Here is a 26,148-nt window from a genome sequence, read left to right on the forward strand (position 1 = left end):
TTAGCTCAACGGAAAGTTTACTCGGGTTAACTGACAGCAGGAGTGAAAAAGGCTGATGGGTTGGTACAAACTGTGAATATACACTGAGAGGCAGAATAAACCTATAAATGACTGCATTAGTTAATAATCTGGTCAATAAATCCCTGACAAAAGAAGGACCTTAGCACCTGGAAAAAGCTTTAACGTTGAAGCCGTTACTGGTGACTTTATGTTTTTCCAATTAAGCAGCTAGGGCTGTCTCTAAATATATGTTAAAAAAAAAAAAAAAAAAGAATACACACATTAAAAAAGTTGAATTGTTTCCATATGCATTGTGGTTTTTAAATCTAAAAGAAGTTATTGAGTGGACAAATTGAAGATTTTAAGATAATCTGTAAATGAGGAAAGTTTTTTTTTTTCTTTTTCATTGTTGTGCAATGATCCTTCAGAGGAACCAAGAACCAGATCTGTACAAACGTTAATGAATACACTGAAGCTTTGTATGTGCGTTTAAAAGGAAGCTGAGCTGTAGAAAGACGTTATATAGGAAAGGCTGTATGAAAATAGATGTCACCTGTGGATTTGGTTCAGCAAAACCCTTTAATGGTACAAACTACAGTAAGAAGAAGAGGAAAAACGCGGCTCTGGCTGCTATGCCACCTCTACTGGGAGGTTTTTGGTCAAATACATGCAATTCCTGGGTACTGCAAAACTTCCCACCTCAATGGTTTTCACCTCTGAGTACCCCGAAGAATTGAGCATTTTATTTTTGGCCTCATCATTTCAAGTGCAAAAAACATCTCTCACATCATTTCAGTGTATCTTTACCTTTGATTGTGTATAAAATAGGCAGTTAAGAAGTGACTTTTGATTCTCTATGTGCCAATCTGAGCAAATGTCCTTTAAAGCACATTAGAAAGACAAGTTTTGATTGCTACGACTGCAGCTCTTTGTTCCCAACTGATAGTAAAATGTTTTTGAAGCAAATTAAAGCAGACAAGAGCTTTAAAGGGTAAGTCCTGAGCAGATGGTCGCTGGTGAGACGCATGAAAACCCCTTTGTCACATATTAAATCCAACAACTACCTCTTACCTAGTCTGTTGTTAACAGCTCACGTTATAAGCATTATGGCCCCATGTTACTATTACAAAAAAAATCACGTGCAATTTTTATATCAGAACTGTTAAAAATCAGCCAGAATTGAGGTCTTGTTTTCGTATCGCAGGGCACACTTTTAACATAATTTCAACAAATCCATAAATTTTAAAAAGTCTTCAAATGAGAAAAACTTGATGTTCGCAAATCACATTTTATGCCTCTACAACTCGATCCTCCTGATGTTCCTGATGATTAAACATCTTTAGGAACTCAGATCAAGTTAACTTTTAATTTGAGCACTTAAAAAAACTCGAGTAAGGCTCCAAAGGTTAACGCAGAAAACGAGGCTTGAATATTATTTTTTTAGAAACTTTTCACAAAGCAGGAGTTTCACAAATATCAAATTTGGAACCTTGATTAGATTCTAACTTTGAATAGTTTAGAGAAAATTAAGAGCAAATTCTTCCTTTTTTATTTTCTATGAACAAAATTCCTTTTGGGAGTCTTTTGTTTGTCTCTGTCAGTGTTGTTCAGGGTTCCCAAAATGATGCATTATGGGTTTCTTCATTGCCAATTTGCCTACACAAAGTTCTGCCAAATGCAAATGGAAAGCTCGTGCAGCGTTATTCTCTGTTGTGTCACAGGATTTTGTTACACTCCCACTTTGGAGTGCTAATAAACACAACTGACTGGGTCACGTGATGTGAACTGGAGATGAGTCTTAGCTTTTGTCCTGCCTCAGGGACATGTGTCCAGATGTCTGAACCTTACAGAGGAAGAAAAGCTTCCCAGCTCTGAACTACAGGATGAGTCGCTGCCAAATTTCCATTTTTGTCTGAACATCCAAGTGGTCATGAAGAAACTGGCCCATAACATGAAAACATTTGGGAGAAAAATCATTAAGTTGTAATTTGTTTGTGTCGCACTAACACAACTGGAAAAAGGTGGCCCAAGAAATATGTGATGACAACTGAGTTATAAAGGCTGCCACTGTAAATATGTGATCTGTATAACAGCTTAGTATTTTCACCAATTGAAAGAAGTGTTCCTCCTTCTATGTAAAACTACAGCAATTCAATAGTGAATACCCATAATAATAATAATATTAATAATAATAAAAGAATCTAAACACTAACAGAGGAAAAAACTAACAATAATAATAATAATGTAACTTCCTCTGCGGAAAAAAAAAATAAAATAAATTCAATCCAAAACTTTAAGCCAAGAGTGCCTACTGCAGTAACTTACATGTAAACTGGTCTAGGACACAGAAAGATAAAGAGATAGATATAGATAGACTGATAGCTACTACTGTACAGTACGCCACAGACAACACACTCAAGGGTTTGAACTCCACACTTCAAATCCAGTTGGATGCTTCTCTGACTTTGCAGGATGAAATTATCCTGACGCCAAAATGAAAGCAAGGGAATATTTCAGTTTCAGATTTCTGTGTGATCCGAATTTCCCACCGTTTTTGTCTTAATTTGCTGTGATGTACATTATTATCAAATTGCGCCATAATGTATAGAATATTTTAGCATCAGCAGTGAATTGAATGCATTTCCTTTAACGGCTGCACAAATCTAAGACATAACTTTGATCTTTTTCGGGAGCAACAGCTGATTATCTGTAAACATCAGTGATGAAACAAGCGACCAGCTTATGATCAGTGCTGAAATGCCGCACCGCGAGTCACATGGGAACTATTAATGGACAAACAAAGAACTTAAGAAACAGTTTGAAATTGTAATAATCATCTTTCCTCAACTGCAAACAGCTTTTGAAGCATTCCTAAAAGATTTGAAATGTGAGCTTCTTTTCTTTTTTTCCTTAAAACCCTCATCAGTCCACCAGAAAGACACAGACAGACAGATAGCTAGCTAGCTTCAGAAGCGTTTCAGAGGACAGGAGAGGAGAAGAGAGCGTTCTCATGGAGAGCCTCCTCCTCACCCCTTTACATCATGGTTTCCACTATGGTGTGGGTGGGGGCCTTCATCATTAGCCCCTTGTTTCCATTGGGGTCCAGTGGGCAGGTGAGCTCGTTGGGGACACGGTGGTCCGCGGGGCGGGAGCTGGCCCCTCCACGCGCCGGAGCCGCCACGGCCTTGATCCTCTGCAGGCCAGAAGGGAGGACACAAGGCATGAACAGATGTCAAAGAACAAAAAGATAAAGCAAAGAGAGGGAAAAAGGCAAATAGAGCAATAATTAAAAGATAAAATACTAAATCAGTTGGAAAGAAAAAAGATGTAAAGACATGGGAGAGAGGAAAAAAACTATAAGAAAAGCTTTAAGCTACATTTAGGAAGAATTAGGTGACTTATTTGGCTTTCCTGATATCTCGCCTTGTTTGTATGAACTGATTTCCTGTTCAATCATTATGACCAGTTGACAACAATCAGAGACATTAGTTTGCAGAATCAGAAATAAATTGTCATTGTAGAATCGAGCTGAAAGCTTCTCAGAGTTTAAGACCCATTCAACAGAAAACTTCAAATTAAACACAAACATAGCAGTTTATCCACATTCCAGGTCAGGGACGTGAACACTTTGAGTTTTGAAATAGATTCCACTAGATTGAAGTCTTTACTGCCATTTCCTTCTCATCCTAATAATTTTTGTGTCACAAGAAAAACTTTGAGCCTTGTTGTTCAATGCAGCTGTCGGCTCTCTGCATTAAACTCCTCAGATATTATCTGAATGGTTATTTTTCCCTCCCTGTCATTTGGTCTGTAGAGTTGTTGCTTTTGGATCAGTTTGATTAAATAAATCACAACTAAGACACAGAAAAATACAAGATCAGAATGATTATGCAAAGCAACACACGCTGCTCAATTAAATAAACTAGTAAATATAAACAAATCTGTGCAAAACATATTTATAAATATATATAAAATAGCTTTGGCTCAAATTACTAAGAAATTCAAGTTATTTTAGGAGATAGAAATTGATTCTTGAAGCAACTTTAGCTCTGAACAGTTTGATTTTCTCATAAGAATTTATTTCTGATCCTCCAAACTGAGATCAGTGACTATTCCCCAAGGCCGACGTTTATTCAGGGAAATCTGAATAAATCTACTGAGTATCTGATGTTCGCCCACCTCGATGAGGGGCCCATCAGACCGAATGATCTTGATGACGACCACCATGGGGATGCAGATCATGGAGGTCAAGGCCAGAGTCCAGCCTATTCCAATGGCCCAGTCAGGATACTGGTACATCTTGTTGTACGTCAATGGCTTGTATTTGACCAAAGAGAAGATAAAGCAGCCCTGTGGTGGAAAAGGAACACATTTAAATCTGAATTTTTACGCTTTTATATTCAGATATTTGTTCAAAAAAACCGTCATGAACTTATGGAGAGGTTTTCTTTGATCAGTAGAAAGTCCTTACCATGCACAGTAAAGGAGTGACAACAGTCCAGCTCCATTTCATCCAAGGATTTGGTCTGTAGCCAATCATGTCCTCAATTGCATCATAAAAATTATCAGCGCCTGCAAAATCAACAGTTTGTGGTTCACAGCAGTAAAAGACAAAGCAGCTTTATTTTTCTTTTTATGCCTGTAAATTAATATTTCTACTCAAGGAAGTGAATAATGAGCTTCAGTACTGTTGGGATTAATTATACTCACCATAAACCCAGGCAACAGCTATACATTCAAAGAATGCCACCCACAGAAGGCACACACCGCTCGCTGCATAGTAGTCAAACAGCTGGAAAACATACATGCCACCCTGCAGAGAGACATCGCTTTAGTTTCATGTTTAACATTTTAAAGCAAAAAAAAAAACCTGACTCCAACTGCACACAAACATTTTTGGAGGAAGTCGTTCCAGGCAACATTTAACATGTAAACAACAAGAAAGCAGCTTAAATCTGAGCAGATGACGTGTTTGAACAGGAGTAATTGTGCATGACCCCGGTGTCCTCCTGCGTGTCTACAATATTAAAAAATGGACCCCAATCCTGGGAATCCTAAAGCTGAATCAGGCCATGGCAGCCATAAAAAGAAGTTGTCATGGGAACAACAAAAGGAGAAACAGAGGGAATGAGGCAGTACAGTGAAAGTCTGCGTGAAAAGAGCGGAAGGATGGGAGCGAGGTATTATTGGTCTGAAATGGAGCTGACATGAATGAAGAACAGATGAGTGAAGGTGGAGAGGATCTTCTCAACAATCCTCAAAAAAAATCATACGTAAAGTCAAATTATCGGTTTCTGTACCATTACACCTCAAACTGAATCTAGAAAACAGAAAAATAGACACTGGTGGTGACCTGACGCCATGGCAACATCCACAGGTCAATAATAAAGGCACTAAAACCTCTCTGCAAACATTTCAATAAGATCAGATTAATCTCAAGTGGTTCAAACCAGTGATTGATTTTGATTAAAACTAAGTGATTAAACAAAAATGTTTAATCAGGAAACATTGATCTGGTGAAGAGCAAACTGTAACCTTAAAGCATAAAGCAGAACAAATGTGTCTTATTGTCTCAGATCAGCAGGAAACAAAACCAAAGGGTTCTGATTGAAATGCTTGGCGACAAGATGAGTAAAATTAAATGTGCTGGAATGATTTTCACAGTTTTGATTAAACATTCTGGTACACAAAAATCTGCATCTAAATTGCATACTTGTGCATATCCTGTCAATATTTACTCCGATTTAGAATGCGTATTCATAGCTCATACAGGAAGTTAGGCAGATGGTTGAATATTAAAAAAACTAAACTAGAGCATGAAAACAGGAAGAAACAATTATGACAAAAGTACTGGGTTTGAAAAAAAAGTACAGAATGACTTAAAGAGTCCAGGGGATTAATGAGAAAACAGGAGATATAAAAATAGAATGAGGAGGAAGCAAGGGGTTTTGGAAAATCTAAATTGGGTTTGTAACTATTAATACCATTGGATGGAAAGGAAGTTCTCATGACTTGACACTAAAAGTCATGAGAACTCCCCCTCCCTCCGCCATCTTCTCTCGCGGGGTTCAAACTAATATCGGTACAAACGCTCTGGTTCCAACTACATGAACCCTGAAAAGAGGTCAAAAGCTGCTGTCAAACAAAGCAACCATTTTTAATGCTTAACCTTTTTCAACCTCCTCATGCTGTCGTCGTTATTACCTTGGTCACCATGGTAAGTCCAAACAGGTAGCTGATGCAGCAGATGATAGCGATGAAGACCTCTCTGCAGTAACCCTTCCTTAGGAAGGACGGATACAGATCCACCAGTGATGTGATCTGCCCTTCCACCTCCACAAACTGCAAGACAAAAAAACGGATGGAAAATCAGATTTACCACAGAGCATCCAGGATTTTAAACCAACTTCACTTTTCTTTCCTGAGTTGAGTTGCATTACTTTAAGTGCCATCTACTGTTGTAAGTTGGATTTGAAAATGCACACTTTACTTGGTATGCTTTGGTTTTGTTGCATGCAATTTATTGTTTTATATAAAAGACACTGTACAGAAAAATAAATGACTACAATTCACCTTACTGAAAGGTTGTTATGGAAAGATTTTTAAAAATCTCCTCCCTGAGGTACTGCTGCCATCTGAAGAAATGCACCACTCCCCACCAAAAACAACCAATCAAAGCCAGGAGGAGGGGCTTTGTGCTGTCAATCAGGCTTATGTACTCTCTGCTCAAAGTGTCTAATCGACACTGATATTTTATATTTTGTGGTAAACGAGTTGTAGTGTAGCAGAGAGCAAGGTGGAAGGGTTGAGTACAAGAATGATTGACAACACTAAGACCCTCCTCCTGTCTCTGATTGGTTGTTTCTAACCGAGTGGTGCATTTCTGCAGTTAGTACTGGGAACACTGGGAGAAGACAGAGGTATTACCTGTCTTATATTATACGGTCGCAACACAATAAATGTAACATATATGTAAAAACATATTTTTTATAAAACTTGCACACTGCAGCTTTAAAAGTCTAAAACTGAAAAATAAATAGATTTCTGTCTTGGTAACTCTGGAGGAACTGCAGGCACCAAGAGCTCAGGTTGGATCATTTAATTACAGCACAGCTAATGGCAGAAAAAGAAAAGAAAAGCTAAAAGCCACATTCACAGTTTGATACAAACTAATGTTGGTAGCCCAGCAAAGAAGGTAGCAAAACATATTCTGGTTAGATCAGCTACATTTGCTGCAAATAAATTACACACACATTGATTTCATCTTCTACTGTGTGAAACATTTTCGCATGTAAAGCTTTTTAGAAAAAAATAAAACCTGTATTAGTTTGTTTGTTTATCTGCTGACCTGACTGTCGAGGCCAAGCAGCAGCAGCATAATGAAGAAGAGGATTGCCCAGAGTGTAGGAAAAGGCATCATGGTAACAGCCTTGGGGTAGGCAATGAATGCCAGGCCTGGACCTGCAGAAGAGCAGGAAGAGGAGACAGAAGGGGGTGGGGAGGAGCGACATTAGAATCATATGATAATCTCATCTGATCTGCATCACTGTGGGGGGAGAAAAATGCCCCCTGACAACCGACGCAGAGCAGGAAGTGAAGAGTTAATCAATGTCTGACTACAGCACGCAGATCAAGTTTACATGTAAAGTATATTTGGATAAAGATTCATAAAAAAATTATTATCTAAAGCACATCTTTACTTACCTCTCGCTTGCAGAGCGTTAAGACACTAACTGTACACACTCAACACATGACACAATTTCATTTCACTTACAAGCACATAATTAATGGCACCTTATATTACAATAAAACACACAAGTATAGTTAAAAGCAAATAAAGCACATTTATATACATTTATGTTTATAACAGTATCTCTGTGGAAGTAAGTCAGTTAGAAGAGAGATGTTACAGGATGCATGTAAAGTATGTTACCATAATTTAAAAAGGAAGGACCACTGTAAACACTGCTTTGATTGAAGTTGAATAAGCCCCAAATGCTTCAAAAAAAGCAAATCAAGCACATGAAGGTGTGTCCGATACATTCTGTTTATCCATGCACACGTTCCTCAAGCCATTTTGAATCCCCAACTGAAATACGGTTGACCATTTCAACAGGGAATGCAAAAGGACTATTGCAAAACAGCAGCAGATGTAAAACTTGTGGTCAGATAAAAAGCGAATGCTTTTTTTAAATGATTTATTTTTATGAGGTCGAATTTAAATGATGCTACATTGGGAACTGTAAAACAAAAGTCAAGGAACAAGGAAGCAGCCATAACAGCAAACAGCATTGCAGCTGATAGTAGAGTGTATCAATAGGTTCCATTTTTGTAGCAAATTATGACAAGGCATCCAACCAAACACCACGTTGACTCAAAAAGGTTAAACCAACTCCCAGCCCCAGAGGGAAAACAAACCTTGAGAAAATTGACCAAATCAAAAGTAACTGTTGATTACACTGATATCATGAGTTGACTGTGCAGAATATTCAGAAGCCTTTCTTTTCTTTTTATCCCATTGTTAAGTCATTTGAAGCTGTGGCGTGTGCCAAGCCATTGCACAGTTAAAGTCACACTAAGGAGCAAGAGCATTCCTTCTCTTATTTAGCTTTAAATGTATGTTCAGCCCAAACTGCTGCAGTTAAAGCAAACTTACAGATTTTTTTCAGAAAACTTCCCTTTGCTTTCCTTTCCAAACATAAAATTCTGTGAAAATGTATTTAGTTGTCTATTTTATCTTGCTCCTTATAAGAATCCTGACAAATTCTCAGTTTAACACTGAGCATCATGTTAGCTTGCAGCGCTTTGCTTCCTTGAGCTTCTCTGACCAACACCTCACAGACTATCAGCCCACTCGCCAAATAACACAGAGATTGGACAATTCTGCAAACCCCCCTATTAGGTGGACTTTACAGAATTGTGCAATGTTTGCATCGACTGGGCTGCCAGCATATACTGTTGACCTAGAAAGCAATACTAAGCTATATTGACTTATTATGAAATTTGCTGATCTTGGGGCTTTAGATAAGGTGTGGTTCACAAAACCTGTTGATGAAGGAAATGGCTTTCTCTAAAATAATAAACCTTTACATCAATCAATTGACTTCAAACAGCATGCCACCAAGTCTTATTCAGATAACTGGAGTGAAAAGCAATTCAGCGAAAAGAGCAGAACCAGTCTTTGCAAACAAGTTCTTAGAAAACAGTCTTCCATCTCCATTGGCGTTTTAACCACTTTGACGTTGGGTGTGTTTACAGTATAAGTCATTAATCATCATGGTTCTGCTCTTGTTTTTAAAAGTAGGGATAAATGAAATCCTTGTGTGATTCTGTCAAAAAGTGAAACCAAACATCCACAGTAACCTGGGCTCCTTTAATGGTCAGGCTTAGTGTTAGGTCGCATACGGTGAATAAACATGACAGAAATCTGTGGAAATCTCCATGGTACTTAAGGCTGTAGAAAACTGATAAAGCAGGCCACCCTACAACAGCTTGAGTCATAGATGTAACCTCCAACAACAAATGCCTCTCAGTATAATGAAAGCCAACGCTAAGGCACCCTCAGCTGGGTGGCTGTAAATAAGGAACATCTCAGAACCAAAACTCAAATCTTTAAGCCGTCACACGGACATAAGATGTGCCGTAAAGTATCACACAGCAGCTTTTCCTTAACTCTCCGCTAAAAAACTTCTTTATAAAAACATAAAGCACGACTCCCTCTGCCTTGCGCCAGCTTGCCTTATTTAAATGAGCGCGTACAAACCGACCAAATAGGTTCCTATCTCCTAAAATCTGCTTTTGTCAAGAAGTGTTTGATTGCGGAAGCTTCCATATTCCGATGCCGTCATTTGTGTTTTAATCAGGGAATCCATGATGTTTCTAAATTGTCACTCAAGTTCGAAAATGAACGTAGAGGCTAATTCTCTTTTGGGTTTCGTTGCTGTTTTTCTTTTGAAATTACTGTTATTTAATTTATTAACCAGGAAGCAGCGCCCACCATCACTGCCGCCTTTACAAAACCCTCGTACCTGACTCTGCCACCTCAGCAATGTCCACCCCTTGCTCTTGTGCCATGAAGCCCAGGACGGAAAATATTGCGAAGCCAGACACAAAACTGGTACCACTGTTGAGGGCTCCCAGCAGCAAACAGTCCCTATGTCACACATATGTCATGAGGAGGATTTGTTAATGAACACACAAGGATCCCTTCACCCCCCACACCCACTCTCTCCCCTACCACACCACACCCCGCCCGCCCCCTGAAAACTGACGCCTCACCTGTAGCAGTTGTATTTGTACTTGTTGTAGCTCCCCAAGGACGTCATGGCGCCCAAACAGATGGCATAGGAGAAGAAGATCTGAGTGCCGGCATCAATCCACACCTGCCAAGTAGGGAGAGAGCAACAGAGAGGCTGAGGCCTGCTGATGACGTCTGGGTTATGGAAAGCTAAACGTTTAGCATAGTTTGAAACCTTTGCTAGTGTTCTGTGCTTAGCTTTTATCTGCCAAGATTATCAATTCCCTTTATAACATAAGAGGACAGTGGAAAAAAACCTGGAACCATGGCACTGCACAACTGATGTCATTATGACTGCAATATTCATATCATGAGGAAGTGCTTTGCCTCCAATAAATTCTGGGTAATTATGTAACTACCATACATCCAGGATCTGTATGACTGTCATCTATTTGGCAATCCTGGTTGTTCAATCCAGCAGAAAAGTTCAAGTTCTAGAATAGGCAAAGAAGTGATAAGGTGGTGAAGTCCTAAAGCTTTATTTATTCATCACAAACTATATTATTATTGCAATATTTAGCACTCCGTCCAGGTTTTTGTGATTCTGCAATTGTGGAAATTCATGCAACATCAACAGATTCCTGCATTTTTTCATATTAATGCATAATAGTGAGTTTACCGTTGTTTTTACCTGCACCAATAACACTTGTATGTATGAGAATTTGTTTTATAGTCATACTAATAATTTCGCAGTACTTTTTCTGTGTATTCTGGCAGCCAAGAAACGTTTTGTTGCCAAATTCACTGTCACATCTTTGTGCAAAGACAATAAAGTCAGTCCAAGTCTATTGTAAATTTTCCACAAAAATGGTCAAAAACATCTGGCCTGGTCACTGCAGGACTTTTAAAACCAGGACTGCATTATTATACACCGATTATAGGATCTTTCACATGCAGTTAGTGAGTTGTGAAAACTTTATCTGTATAAAGTTTCCGGGAACCTGCTTTTTTTTTTAAGTCTTTTTTTTTTTTTTTTTACTTCTTCGCTTGATATAGAAAAAAAAAATCCTGGTGTCTAAATTTCTTTCCAGGAATTTCAAACACCATCAGACGATCTTAAAGTTCATGTCCAAACAAATCCTTTCACTAGAAGAAGGAAATATTTCTGTAATAGGAGCTCAGTGAAGAGGCTCTGAGGATCATGCAACAAAGGAGGGAACCTACCTCTGGGTCTTTGAGGCGTTCAAGGTCAGGATACAGGTAGAACTTGATGCCTTCAGAAGCACCTGGCAGAGTCACGCCGCGGATCAACAGGACGATAAGCATGACAAACGGGAACGTGGCCGTGATGTAGACCACCTGAGGTAGAACACACACACACACACACGCCCACACATACACAACATGAATGCTGCATTCATCTCTGAGCTCCAGTTTCAAAATGGTCATGATTTTGACTATTCCCTAAATTGTCTGCTCATATTCTTAATGAAGCTGTCACAGGTACTGAAATAAAAACAATTACTGTACTTTTTCTGAAACAGACTTTTTACGGTCATTTTAAAAATGTACTTCCTGAATTCCTCCTGAATGAAAAGTTAAAGTTTTATAATATTTCTTAAATTCAAACATATTCATAATCTGGAGATTTTGAAACACTTGTATCCACTGGTTTCACAGTCTTACACAGTTCCTTCTCTGATAAATAGTTTGCAGTGCAACCTGGGAAAATTACTGAAAGTTTCCAACAGTGCAACAACACAAGGTTCCTTAAATTCTTGGTGGCCTGTTGTCTGGGTGAAAGTTGCTGGTTTGTTTCTTTGCATATTTTCCATCTTGTTTTTATCCCTTGTAGAGGGACTTTTGGATGTTTGATAAGGAAACACAAAAAATCAAAAACAACCACAAAGCTGTTCTTTATACATGACATTTTTTTCATATTCTTCGTTTCATTTGAAAAAGGGTTTTGTAAATGAGAGAACTTAATTTCCCTTTGTTGTAAATAAAGACTTAAGGCGCACAGTGTCACTTTCTGCTTTGTGGAAAGTTTTGACCCAACTTTGTTTTATAAGAGTTGTTTTTCACAAACTTAAACAACTAGAAAAATATATTGGACCAATCATTCAAGAATGCTGAAGCCATAAAGTGGAGTCCTTCATTTACCGCCTCTCCTCTTGTCTTGTGAAAACTTGTGTTTATGGCAGCAATATAATGCAGAGCCTCACTTTCCTGCATCATGAATTGTTGTGCGCATCTATTGACAGCTTCAGTAAATGTGGGAAAAGTTATTGTGGCTTCAGTTTGCAAAGAGAATCAGACCTAATGTGTTCTCTAATGTTCCCTAATGTCAGACCAGGAAGAAAAAGAAATAGCAATTTCACACCACGTCTTTGTTTTTAGTATCAACATTTTGAGAAATAGAATCTCAGTTGAATTTAAATAACTGAATATTATTATTTATTTCACGCTGATTTACCTTTCCAGTGGATTTCACACCCTTCCAGATACAAAAGAAGCAGATGACCCAGACGAGGAGTAAACACAGGGCCAAGTCCCATTTAACGGGGCCGATCTCCTCGATGCCGCTGCTGATACCCAGCACATTGTGTCTGCAAAACAAAATAATAATCCATACTTATCCGTACTTCTAAAGCTTTGCTAGAGATCACACCAATAATGAGCGATTCACATGAGGATACAACGGACATGAAAGCTGTGTGTGGGTATAGAAGTGAGCAGGTGCGAGGGATTTTATGTAACTTACTCCCAAAACTCTGTGACGGGGGAGGTAAAGTTGGAGGCGTTGGCGGCAACCCAGATGGTTTTGTTCTTGCGGTAGGTGTCCTCAATGCATTGATCTGTATTCCAGGGCTGATTGCATTTGGCCCAGGGCAACTCTGGCTGGAAACACTGAAAGGTGATTTTAAAAAACAGAAGGTCTGTTAGAGCATGTATTTAGACAGATTAAATTCCCGTACAACTTTTAGAATAAAAGGGAATTTAAGTTTTATATCCCCACCTGGAACAAGTAGTAGAGACCCCAGGCGAGGATGACGATGTAATAGATATTCAGGAGGGATACAATCACAATGGAAGCGTAGCCAATACCTGCAAAAGAAAAAGGATTCAAATTTAAAAACTAAACAATAGTGAAGAACATGTTGGTTACAGACATGTTGGAGGCAACTGGATGAGTCCATTTTGGTTTGAACAATTAACTTTGAAGGTCATGAAATCATCTCAGAGTTCAGGATGAAACCTAGATCCTGTCAGTTAAGAAACTATTTTACGCTACATTTTGTGCAACAACAAGATGTTCACTATTGGACTGTAGCTAGAAACCAAGTTGTGAGTAATTAAATTAAAAAAAAACTCATTGTCTACACAGGAACATTCAAAAAGTAAATGTACTGCCTCTCCAATAAGTATTTAAATTCATAAAAACGTCTGTTTCATGGAAGTTTTTAACAATAAATCTGGTTTCTTTCAACTTGCAGGCAAATGCTTAATGGATACCAGAACTCCCATTCTGACAATGAACATTCAGCTCTGAATCCATGGTAATCCTTTTTTAATACTGAAAAGTGTTTGTCCAACTCATCTACACAAGATAATCCTGTACTCTATTCAGAGAACATACTGTGACCAAGCAGAAATGTCCAAACCCAATCCCTGTCTTTGGTCTGTTTCTACAGTTTGACCCATGCAGACACTGATAACAGACTAATAAGTGACTTGGAGGGCAGCTGTGAAGGCCTGACCCCCTTCAGGTCTAATCACATCCAAAGGTGAGAGAAGAGTCACAAACATGAGGGCTGATATGCCAGATGACATGTCTGCTCATAAAATAATTAGCAAGTAGAGAATAAAGGAAAGAAATCCAGACAGTGCATAACATTAAATCATGATGATCAACTCCTCCAGTGTCTGACTGGGAGATTAAATTGCAGCTTCAAAATTATCTTCAGAAAATGCTTACTTTAAAAGATAATGTGCTGTCAAAACTCAGATTGCAAACTTGGCAGGTAAATAAGATTTGCAGTTTTGATTAAAAAAGTTTTTTAAATGAAGATATGACCTTTGAACAGGGAACCAGAACCTGGTTTGGTCACCAAACCAATTTCTTTCACAAATATCATCCTGGACTGCATATTTGAGCTGATTCAAGGTCCAACCAGTATCATTGTTGTTTTTAACCTTGAGTGACATAAAATCTATATTTCCAAGAACAGTCAGATAAGTTTCATTGTGTCACTAGTGGCCTTGACACCAAGATAGGTGTAACGACATGATCTTGGCAAGTGTTTTGTTTTGAAGTATTCTCAACTTAAGGAAACGTAATCCTCCTGGAGTGACAGCAGGTGCAGGAACTCTGATCACAATGGATTAGAATTTGGAGTAGAGTTCACACAATGACCGCAGTCACAGTAAGTCCTCATAAGGACATTAAAACAAGCTTTGTATGTGCTCAGGCACAGCCGACAGCGGCCACTCATCCAAATTAATGTCCTTCAACGTCATCGGCCATCTGTGAGCGCAAGTGTGTGGATGGGTGTGTGTGTGTGTGTGTGAGAGAGAGAGAATAGAAAAGCTTGAATTATGAAACAACATTCTCACCCTTGTCTGCCATTTGTGTGTCTTTATATGTATATGAATGCGAGAACTACTTTGCCAACAAATCATGTCCTTTTAATCACTTGACCAATTAGTAGCTGTAACATCCTCACGTCTCTAAACACACACACACACACACACCCCCACACACACCCCAATATACTCAGATCACATGGGACAGTGCTGATCAAACAAACAGATGTGTCCTCCTCCATGATGTCATTTCTTCAGCTCTTTGGAGGGATGACCTTGCCTGACCTCACTCAGTTTATCTACATATGCAGTCGACTCATTTTTTTGACTGCTGAAGGTTTTGTCGAGTAAATAATCTGAAGATTTGTCACAACAGGTAAAGAAGCTAAAGATGTGATCATTACTAGCATCTTCCTGTCAGTACATGCATGTTGGAGTCTGTGGATAGAAGGAGGAACTTACAACATTATCTGATGATGAGTTATGTATTTGAGCAGCTGCTGAGAATCCCATGGCCTCATTTCTCATCAGCTATCTGGTCAATTTTTTATTTTTGTCCCAGTTTCATCTGACTTTTTAGAATGAAATGCGATCAAAAAACAGAGGACCAGCTGTTTGTTTTGTACAAAATGTTTTAGTTTTTGCAAGAGTTTAATAATTAACTAAAGGCAACACTGGCTCCCATCTAGAGTCTCGCTGTATTTTTGTGCGTCTTCATATTCTTTCTTCTTCATCAGTGGTTCTGCAGGTTCTTTGGGTTTGTATGGTTTTAGCTCATTTTGTTGTTGTTTGATGAGTCAGTTCATCTTGACCTATGAATGTTTTGAGGCATCAAAAGGCTCTTTGTTACCAGAGGTCCGTCTCTAAAACACAATTTGTTGTCATCTGGATGTGTGTTAAGTTTTTACTCATTATCTTCTATTGTAGCAGATATATTTGTCCTGGTGTTTTTTCTCTTTGTACGGTTCGTTCCTCCTACCCATAAATGTCTCAGACTTACTGCCCCCCCTCGTCTGGTTCTGCTGGATATCTTCCATAAAAGGGGACTTCTTATTCTGCCACTGCTCCAGAAATGCATGCAGGGCAGGAGATTGACTTGAGGAGAATGTTTTCTTATGATACAACCTGGGTTTTCTAGATTAAATTATTAACTATACCTTCTCACGACTGAGAAACCAGAACTGCTTTTTAACCAGGTTGACTTTAAATCATGTGTTTTTATTATAAATTACCCTGACGTGGTTTATGTCTCAACCTGTGTTTTGTTACCCTTACCTATAAAATTTTAATCTTTCTATTTCTGTTCTGTCTTAATATTTTTCATCTTATCAATAACTGATATCAGGATGTTATTTATCCAGGTCATCTCACCCAGCTGCTGTCTCGTATGGATGTTGGCTAAGAAACAAAACACAACATCTACATTGGCTTGGTTGTTTTATTTCATGCTTTATGATCCCTTTTTTAACTCCAGCTGTCAACGATCATGAATCTACAGTTGCACATTAGAAACAAATTTATACTTCCACAAAATGTCGATTTTTATTATTGTAATTCATTTTTACCATGCTGTACACGTTTTGTGTTCTCCTCATATTTTTTTCTTAACCTTTATTAATTGTTTTTTCTCAATCTGATTCATTCCGTTTTGCTCTGTCTGGCTGCCTTTGTGTCGCTCCTTCTCCCATCTTTATCAATCCATCTGTCAGCGGCTCAGATCCCACCACCACCCTGCTCTTTTCTTCCAAGCCCTCTCTGATGTGTTGCTGTGCTGTTACCATAGAGATGTGTAACTCAGGACACTGTGCATACCATCTTGTGTCTGAGGGTGTGTGTTGAGACAACCACACGATAATGTGTTAGAATGTGAAGATAAAATGGCAATTGCATATGTGAGAGTGAAGTAAAATACGTTAATCTTATTTGGCTGGTAGTGAGAGGAGCTGGCCGGGAAGCAAGGGCCAAGAAGGAAGAAAATACTATTGAACATGGGCACTGAAAATGGAGGAGAGGGGGATAAAGGCAGAGAAAAGAAATGCTTAAAGTCGACTTGATCAAATAATATCACAAGACTTCTCAGAGCCATTAGATGAGCTTTCCGGGAAGATAAAAAAGAAAGACAAGGTGAGATGTGGAGAAGGTTAAAGCACTGAACAGGCCCAGTGTGTAGGTGTATCAGCGCAGCCCTGGTTGTTGCCTGGTGACGGCTGCTGGGCAAAGTCTCAGCGCTCTTATTGGAGGAGAATCTGGTGTGACTCAGCCATTCCTCTGTCAAAAACAGCAGAGGTGTGGAAAAAAACCTGAATCTTAAATAAGAGAGACTTGGTGATGGGGGAATTGCTTCAAGAAAAATCTGATAATAAAAGGGCGGGGCAGGTGGAGCAGTGGACAAATGTCTACTTCCCCACCTGCAAACAAAACAAAAGAAATAACTAAAATTAAAAAACAAATCAAAGAATCTAAACTGTATTTATTAATTAAACATAAAAAGGGAATTGCTTTTCATCCTTTGTGGTGCAGCGATCATCAAATTCCTGAGTCGCTGCTGCTGAGGATAAAAACAATGGCTCACATGCTTTTGGATTGAAGATGTTAAACCGAGTAAACATGAGAATCAGTTACCTGTCGCAAAGCTAAAGTCCAAAACTGTGCATATTTATGTGTAAATGCAGTTACATAAACCAGTTATAAAATATGCAGCGGTGTTTAAATGTCAACCTCATAACATAACTGTACTATAATAAAATAGATTTCGGTTCTTACTACACCACTGCCCTGCTTTCCATTTTAATATAAAGTGACTATTAGAGAGACTTTCCAAAGGTTTTCCCATAATGCATCCCTTCTCAAGCATGTTATCACATCTGAAATCTTCCTATGAAATTCTCTTCACTCAATAATGGTGTTGTGATGCTGTTGTTAGCAAATGCTTCAAATGTATTTTATTTCTCACTTTTTTTGCTCTTCTTATTAGGAATGATTCTGATCCGATTCTTCTTTGTGCTTTTAAATTCTGCGACTGGAGCCGACACAAACCACACGCTGAAGGTCTGCCCGTCGATACACGAGTCAAACGATGGGGGCTATGACTACTTCCTCTGGTGAGTCAGGGGCATGACAGAGGTCGACTGACTTCTGCCTCCCATTTTAAATCCCATTTCAAAGTGCTAGAATCAAAGGCACTCCTGTTATTTTCTGATTGAATTATGATGAAGTTTCAGGCACATCAGAAGCACATGGTCATGTAGTACAGCAGGTTTGAATGATTTCTGAAAAGGTCATGTGGAGACACTCAGGAGAAACTTAAGTTTTTATGGCACTGCAGTCTAGCCAGCAACTAATTAACAGATGGATGCTAATGCTAACTTGTGTTTAAATGTTTCAAAGAAGGGAAGACATGACTGTAAAACTAGGAAGGCTTAAAATGTGCCCAACATGTAAAAGTTTCAATCTGACATCAGTGGGGGAAATTATAAGGAGTTTTCATTTGTCAAAATAAAAAAATTGCCTTCTACACAGGAAGGGTTTGAGGCGTTCGAACTTCCTGGTGTACAGGTTTTGTTTTCACTCAAATTTTCCATTTTAGCAACTGAATTTTAATAACAAGCTACATACCAGTAAAAATGGGACAAAGTTTCTCCCAGCAGGTGATGCCGCCCTCGGAGGTGAACTGACCAAGGGCAACCTCCAGGAAGAAGACTGGCAGACCTCCGCCAAACAGGAAAATGAAGTAGGGGATGAGAAACGCACCTGGAAATGGGAGACGAAACAAAACCCAAACAGATAAAGTAAAAGAAAAGTAGTTAACAAAATGATTTTTCAAACCATTTGATGCTTACCTCCACCATTCTTATAGCAGAGGTAAGGGAAACGCCAAACATTCCCTAAACCTACAAATCCGCCGGCCACAGACAGGACAAAGTCCAACTTGCTGGCCCACTTCTCCCGCTGGGGGTGTTTGCCCTCCGCCTCGTCTTCAGGCCGAGTCCCCGGGCTTTTTCCAGGAGACGGCTTCAAAGTGTCCTTATGGAAGTCTTTCAGACACTGAAGTTTCTCTTTTTGTGCCATTCTGTGGATAGAAAATGCAGAAATGTACGCATAACTTCATATTAAAATCATTTTAAAAAATTGGTAGAGAAAACATTATTCAGGAACTGTTGCTTAAATATTTATCCAAGTAACATTACGTAAACACTCTGGATGCCCAGAGTGCCACAAACTGCGACGGACTGCAAAATAACATAACCTGATAAATTACCAGCAGAGAAACTCAAATCTAAGAGTTTCTCTGCTGTTTGGTGTCTTTGTGACAGACAGCAGTGAAACATTTAATTCCTTCCTTCAAAGTCTGGACACTGATTCAAATAACCTGGAGAAAAAACTGGAATTGAATCGTTTAAAAAAAACGAGTTATATTTTCAAACAGCCTGGATCCCAGATGTTTAATTATTATTTTACTCTTTATACCAGAACTCAGCAGCTACAGATAAACATCTGTGGAGAAGTTATGCTGCTCGACTTCATCGTCTGTTTTGGAAACACGCAACATGTGAAGCAGGTGCAAACCAACTTGTAACAATGTCATTAGCTAACCACAAATCCACATTCTATCACTGACACCGTTCTTCATGTAAATTTAATAAGACTTCATTTGTAATATATATTGACTGTCATTTCTGTTTGCTTAAATATGCCAGAAGTGATCTTCTGCTAATTATACTTTAGTGTAAGGCTAAAAGTTAAACAGTTACCAGAGAGATATTTTTACCAATGAGAAGAAACCTAAACTTATTGAACCACTTTACTTCCTCCTTCTGTACTTCCTCATTTGCTCTGAGAAAAATGTAGAAACAGAAGAACAATGTAATCATGATCAGCAACTACAGCTGTAAATTTCCACCCAATGATGACAGCGAAGGAGAAAAAGAAAGTCGGGAAAGAGACACATGCTTAACAGTCAGCACATGTCTCCAACTGTGGGAAATGTCACATCCTTATCTTTATTCATCGGCCCAACTGCTGCTGCACGCTCACCTTTACTATCCATTTCTCATTCATTCTCTAGATCTGACTTAATGATAAGACCACATTTCAGAGAAAACCCCAACAGCTTTGTACTATTTGTGTCTAAAAATGCTCATTTGTACATGATGTATGAAACTGGTGAATATTTTGAATAGATTAAACCCTACAGACTCTTTTCTTATTCTCTCCCACAGCAAACTTATTTTGTCACAGTTGAATGTCGCCCTTCGATTGGACCACGTGCGCCCAGGCACGTGCTAAACACTTCCTGCTTTAAGAAATACTACCTCCATTATGTTTGAGGCAAACCAATACTGGTAAACCAATTTATGCAATTTTAGAATTGCATAAATTGCCATTTTTGCATTTGGACAAAACAAATTCTGTAATATTTAACACAGTTCTGTGAAAACATCACATTTCCATTAAACTACAACTGATTCCAGTTGTAACTTAAAGTATCTAAGCTTGTCAAACCAGAACAGAATTATTTCACACTGTTTACAGATTTATGAAATGATTTATGAATTGCTAAATCCTCTGTTTGTTTTAGTATTTTTGTAGTATTTTAATCTTATAGCAATGAAGACAGCATCTTCATTTTTAATACTACCTCAAAGCAAAAGGGACATTTCACATCATTTTAAAGGATTCTGAACTGTAATTTACCTTCTGTAGTTTAAAGTCTAACAAATTAAAACTAAACTGGACGATTCTCTGATTAACAGTGGTTTACTAATGAATTAATGTTTTATTCATTTACTCCTGTTTTACAGGTCCCCACAAGCCCAGTTAACAACCATTTGCCAATTTAGCAGCTTTTCAGACTAAATCAGACCAGATTTTTACGGATCATTCTGTAAAATGCCGGTTCTGCGTTTCCTGTGCTGAAGATTCAACCAGCTCTTGTTTTACTTGGACTGTTCTTTATCATGGCGCTCAGCTGAGAGCTCAGGTCATTCACCAGGACCAGGATATTAATTGCCCTCTGGTCTGTGTTTGGGGTTTTTCTTAGATCAAACTGGACCAAGAGTCTGGATTTGATTAGGACCATTTCAGAACCCAGCCACAAACACTTATTTCTCAGCCAGATGACTTGCATAACTCACTCTCCTATTTTAAGAGCATGTACCTTTTCAGTGAACTGGCCACCGATTGCGTCCACTCATCCATCACCAGCTTCCCCTCCCCCACTCTGCCCCACATTGAATGCATTCATCTGCCTTCTCTTCCCATTTCTCATGATGTTGTTTTCATGACATGTCACTTTTGTGCATTTTGTTTCATTGTTGCAAATGGACCATTTAGGATTTTAAACTAATTGGGCTTACAGGCTGTTATTTGAGTCACTCAATTCCAGTCTTCAGTGAGACAGATGTGCAAATTTGGAGCCAACGGAAAAAAAAAAAAAAAAAAAGTGACATTTTGGAGAAAATGAGCCAAACTAATTCACCAGATGGACACAAAAATTTCAAGGATTCTTCCAGTGGATCGCTCTGAAATCAGCTCACTTTGCATCCCCACTTTCTGCAGCTTCAGTCTGAAGCACCACAAACTTAGCCTTGTTTCATAAAATATTCATTTTACAGCAACTGAAAGTGTAACAGGAAAAAAAGGAAATTACAGAGATAATCCTGTGAATCAGACAGAACTGGGTAATAGTAAAGGAATGCAAGAATTTCTGGGGGAGGGGCATTTCTGCTTCAGCTGCTAGGAAGCACAAAAGGTGACATGTTGAATGGAGAATGACAAAATGATATTAATTTGACTGAAAAATGAGAGCAGCCTTTTGTCAAATGTAATTTGAATGCCTCACGCTGTAAATGATTAAGCAAGTATTAAAAAAAAAACACTAACAGGAAGTAATGCCATAACATCACTGAGTTTTAGTCAGCTCACATCATGGTAGTCTGGGAAAGGTGGCATGGAAACGCGGCACATCGTTTAAAGATTGCAGGTTGATACGCTTTGCATAAGTCATGCAAATAACCTTTAAACGGAGGGAAATGATCTGGTCTGCATGCAGGTGAAGATTAACTGGATGCAGTAATCTTCAGAGTTTAAGAATATGGTTGTGCTGACTAACATAAACTACGAACAGAAAACTCTCTGACATAATGTTAAATTCTAAAATAAAACTTTTTATCTAAAATGTTTGAATTTGGTTTCTTAAAACTGAATGTTCTTCTTTAATTACACCACTGACTCCTCCAAAAAGTGGAGCTATTTGAACTTTCTGCTCCCTGTGAACATGTTCCACTCCTACATATAATGGAAAAAGATTAAAAATAGACTTTAAAACATGTCTTAGCAGATCATATCATAATAATGTGTTTTGGAAACTAATTTTAAGGTTTGTACAAAGTTATTCATCATTTTAAAAAACCATTTCCAGCAACCAATGATGAAATATTTTTGCTCTTTAGCTGCTAAGTCTTGTGGTGAATGTTGAAGATGATGTGCTAAATGCATCCCATAGCTGAGGCCAAAGTGGCATTATTGCAAGTACAGTGATGCAATCATAGATAATAATAGCTTATCTTTTCATTTTCTAATAATGCACTAGAAAGAAAACTACACAGGATGGAAATGATGCATCTTGTCTTTTCCCCCCTTTTGCTGTGATGTTTTCGACAGAGTTTCAAATTCAGCACAAGACCAAATGAAAGCATCCTGTGTCTGATTCTGGCATTGTAGTTTTGTTTGGGGGGGAATTAAAAGTGGATACTCAGTTCAAAAAGGAGCCAAGTACAAATATCGAATGATCAATAGTCAAAATCATAAGCTGTGATAATTTGCCAAAAGACATATTCCAAATATTTGTGAATTTAGTTGTGCTGCTGTTTTTGTTATGGCAACAAGATGAAAGATTCCCTCAGTGAATATGCCGTAAGACACTTAGAACTTTATGTAGTGGGATGATAATAATAATAAAAAAATGTATTCACATAAAAATAAAACATTCAATTCTGTCAGTTTCACTCATAAATGTAAATGCAATTAAGATGGTCTAATCAAAGCCCAAACCAGGAAGTAAATGGTGGTGGTGAGCTATACTACAAAAATATTTATTTAAATTTCAAACTATACATTTTCCTTATGAGAATAAATTACAATCAACTAATTTATTGATTAAAGACAAAAACTGAATACATGCAAGTATCAGCCACAGGGGGGTGCTGGTTCGTCGGACTCACCATGTCACCATTGTTTGCCCTCCATCATGCTCAGGAATGACAACATGAAAGTAACCGATATTAGTTCTAATAACATTATGCTGAGTTTTAATTGGCATCTTTACTGCCAAGTAAAACATCATATTTCAAAGCCCAAAACACGCAGATAGAATCATACAAGACTAATGGGGCAGCTCTAATTTGAGAGCCGGAGTGGGTCAGTGGTTCATGTCAGTTAATATGTACAGCAGCAGTCAAGAGGGAGCCTAATGTGAAGCGAAGGACGCAGGGGGATAAAAGCTTCAAGAACAGATGATGCAAATTAACTCGGTGGCATTTCTCTTCATGGGGTCGGTGTAAATTCACAGAGTCGCTCTCAGTTGTCTTTTAAAGAGACAAGAACGGAGTCACATTTATAGCTTAAGATTTCACTAACACACCCTCTTTCCACAAACCTCAGGTTACACACTTAATGAATCATTTAACAGCAAACAAGTCCTTCATTAATACAGAAGCTTTCAGCTCCAGTTTGGCAAACAGGAATACTCAGAGGCTACAAAACCTCTATACGTTTCCTCATGGTCAATTTAGCCCAGACTCATTAGATTTCAATCGTTAAATACAATTTTTTCTTGAAAGAATCAACAATGACCAAAACCCAAAGGATTCTAGGATCCCTATAGTGTCTTTAATCATGAGACATTAAGAAGTATTCGAGGGTTATTTGTATCTCTACTGAGGACTGGAATATATTCATGATTTGTGACATCCTTCAGATGAGATCCAGGGTTAAAGCAAGGAGATTAAAAGTTAAATGAAAAACTGAAAACATTAATCAGTGTGACGCTCAGAGCGATCTCATCCTGAGTGTCACATAGAAGTGTGACAAATAATCCAAATTCAATGAATAAATTAAAACCCTCCCTTAACACGTTTGTGAGTCGATTATAACAAACTTAATACCATTTTATCAACCAAGTTCTGAAACAAGATGTCGTCAAAAGACTGGAGATTAACAAACCAACTTCAACAACCTGAGTCTCATCTGTCTGCCTGTCTGTCTGTCTGTCTGTCTGTCTGTCTGCCTGCCTGCCTGCCTGCCTGCCTGCCTGCCTGTCTGTCTGTCTGTCTGTCTGTCTGTCTGTCTGTCTGCCTGCCTGCCTGCCTGCCTGCCTGCCTGCCTGCCTGTCTGCCTGTCTGTCTGTCTGTCTGTCTGTCTGTCTGTCTGTCTGTCTGTCTGTCGTTTAATCACAGTTTCCCATCAATTTGCTGATTTAGCGGCTTTCTGTCATTCTGGGAAACAGAACTCAAAGGAAAGTCCTTCGCAGTTTTGAAATACCAGAAGCCGACAAACGGATACTTGCGACAAGCATCATTTAGCAGTTTGTGTTAGTTTAGCTTTGAAGCGCTCAAAATGTCCAAACTGATCCTAAAATGGAAACCAACTTCACGGGTTCTGATACCAACACGCAGACAGAACCTGTCAGTGAGGCGCTTCTGTTTCCCTCCATCACGTTCAGGCGTCAGGAAACAACCAGCAAAGTGAAAATAAACCCGAGTCTATACTTTTTTAAAGTCGTTTCAAACATTGGAGGCTCAAATACTCAGTTTAATATGAGGAATAAACGCGACGCTGTGCGCAGAGAATGGAGTCTGTAACGTTTAAATGAAAAATTATGTGACAAAAAGAGGAAATTAAAGAAAGCAGGAAGAGAGACAAAAGGTGGAGAGCAGGCGGTGAGGAGGGAGGCAGCGCTCGGTGCTCAGCGCGCCGGAGGAGCATCTCCGCCTCCTGAGCGCAGCAGCAGCGCAGCAGCAGCGCCGCAGCAGCGCCGCAGCAGCGCCTCGCTTCCTCTTTTCACAACGGAACTCAAACACAGCAGCCCGACCGAGCAGCACCGTTTCGATCTGGGTTCGGATGTAAAGCGAGTCCAGATTAGAAAAAAACGCTTTTCATGAAATTGAGAAGAGCGAAATGTTGCGGCTGATAATTAACTTCATCTTTCCCAACAGATAAATATAGGCAGATTTTCAAAACAAAAGTTCGCAGCGTTTAATGCAGAAATGAGGGGAAACATAAATCCACCGGTAAAACCTTCTTAAGCGCACGAAGCATTTCCAGAGAGAGAGAAAAGGAGATAGAGAGAGAGAGAGACAGAGACAGTCAGAGAGAGAGACAGTCAGAGAGACAGAGACAGTCAGAGAGAGACAGTCAGAGAGAGAGACAGTCAGAGAGAGAGACAGTCAGAGAGAGAGACAGTCAGAGAGAGAGACAGTCAGAGAGAGAGACAGATCTCTCCACGCTTGACAAAGAAACATTCCCGCATCCACGCAGCTCCCGCACAAACACAACTAAACTGTGAAACTGCACATCACTGAGTTTATCTTTTACTGCTGCAGATAAACTTTTCCTGTTTTTCATCTTCTTAGTTTGCAAAGAAACAATTTTTCATTCATACACAAAAGAGTTGGAAATGCGTTTAAATTTAACACAAATCAAAAGAAAAAAATCCCTGAAAAACGCAGAAAAGCATCATGGTCATCCATCTCAGTTTCATTTTAAATGAGTGTAACACGGATGAATGTTTCTTTTTCTTTACCTGCTATGATGATGTGATGTTTTCTGTTATTTTGTCCTTTTAATGTCCTTTGCGCTCGGTCCCTTGTCCGGTTAGTCTTGTCCGTGTCCTCCCGTGTCCGTGAGAGCGACTGAAGTGTGGACGCGTCTGAAGCTTATATTTTAGCCTATTTATAAGCTTCTCTTTCTGACCTTTGTCTCTTAAAACCGGGGGACCAGAGACATCAGCGGCAGTGGAAAATCACCGGCCTGCCTCCTCTGAGCAACAGGAAAGCGGTGATAGTGATGCGTTCACGGACAGTGTCAGCCTCAGACATTTTCCAAAGTGCGCACTTACCAGAATGAGGGAAGCCACAGTTAACTGCGCTGAATATCAACGTGCAATATTTCTTTTAAAAAGTCATCGCCGAATCAACACAATCAACCCTTTTAAATAAAATGAAACATAGTTTTGTTTGAAATGTGCAACATATTCCAGCGTTGTCCTGGTTTAAAATGAAACCTGTTGCTCCTCTTCTCTCCATCATGTAACATCAAACCGTGAT

General features: G+C 38.9%; 1 protein-coding gene across 1 annotated transcript; it reads right to left on the bottom strand.

Moving 5' to 3' along the window:
• On the bottom strand, positions 1–25,860 carry LOC102217049 (sodium- and chloride-dependent taurine transporter-like). Its single transcript, XM_005810644.2, has 15 exons — positions 25,626–25,860; positions 18,664–18,893; positions 18,440–18,574; positions 13,257–13,345; positions 13,002–13,147; positions 12,714–12,846; positions 11,462–11,596; positions 10,279–10,382; positions 10,029–10,153; positions 7,349–7,461; positions 6,205–6,342; positions 4,711–4,813; positions 4,472–4,572; positions 4,180–4,350; positions 1–3,193 (listed from the first exon to the last, which is right to left on the bottom strand). The coding sequence occupies exons 2-15, from the start codon at positions 18,890–18,892 to the stop codon at positions 3,035–3,037; spliced, it is 1,881 nt and encodes a 626-aa protein (XP_005810701.1). The 5' UTR covers position 18,893; positions 25,626–25,860; the 3' UTR covers positions 1–3,034.
• Positions 25,861–26,148: the final 288 nt, after the last annotated feature.

This window comes from Xiphophorus maculatus, chromosome 20, assembly GCF_002775205.1.
Source record: "Xiphophorus maculatus strain JP 163 A chromosome 20, X_maculatus-5.0-male, whole genome shotgun sequence".
NCBI classification, from domain to species: domain Eukaryota; kingdom Metazoa; phylum Chordata; class Actinopteri; order Cyprinodontiformes; family Poeciliidae; genus Xiphophorus; species Xiphophorus maculatus.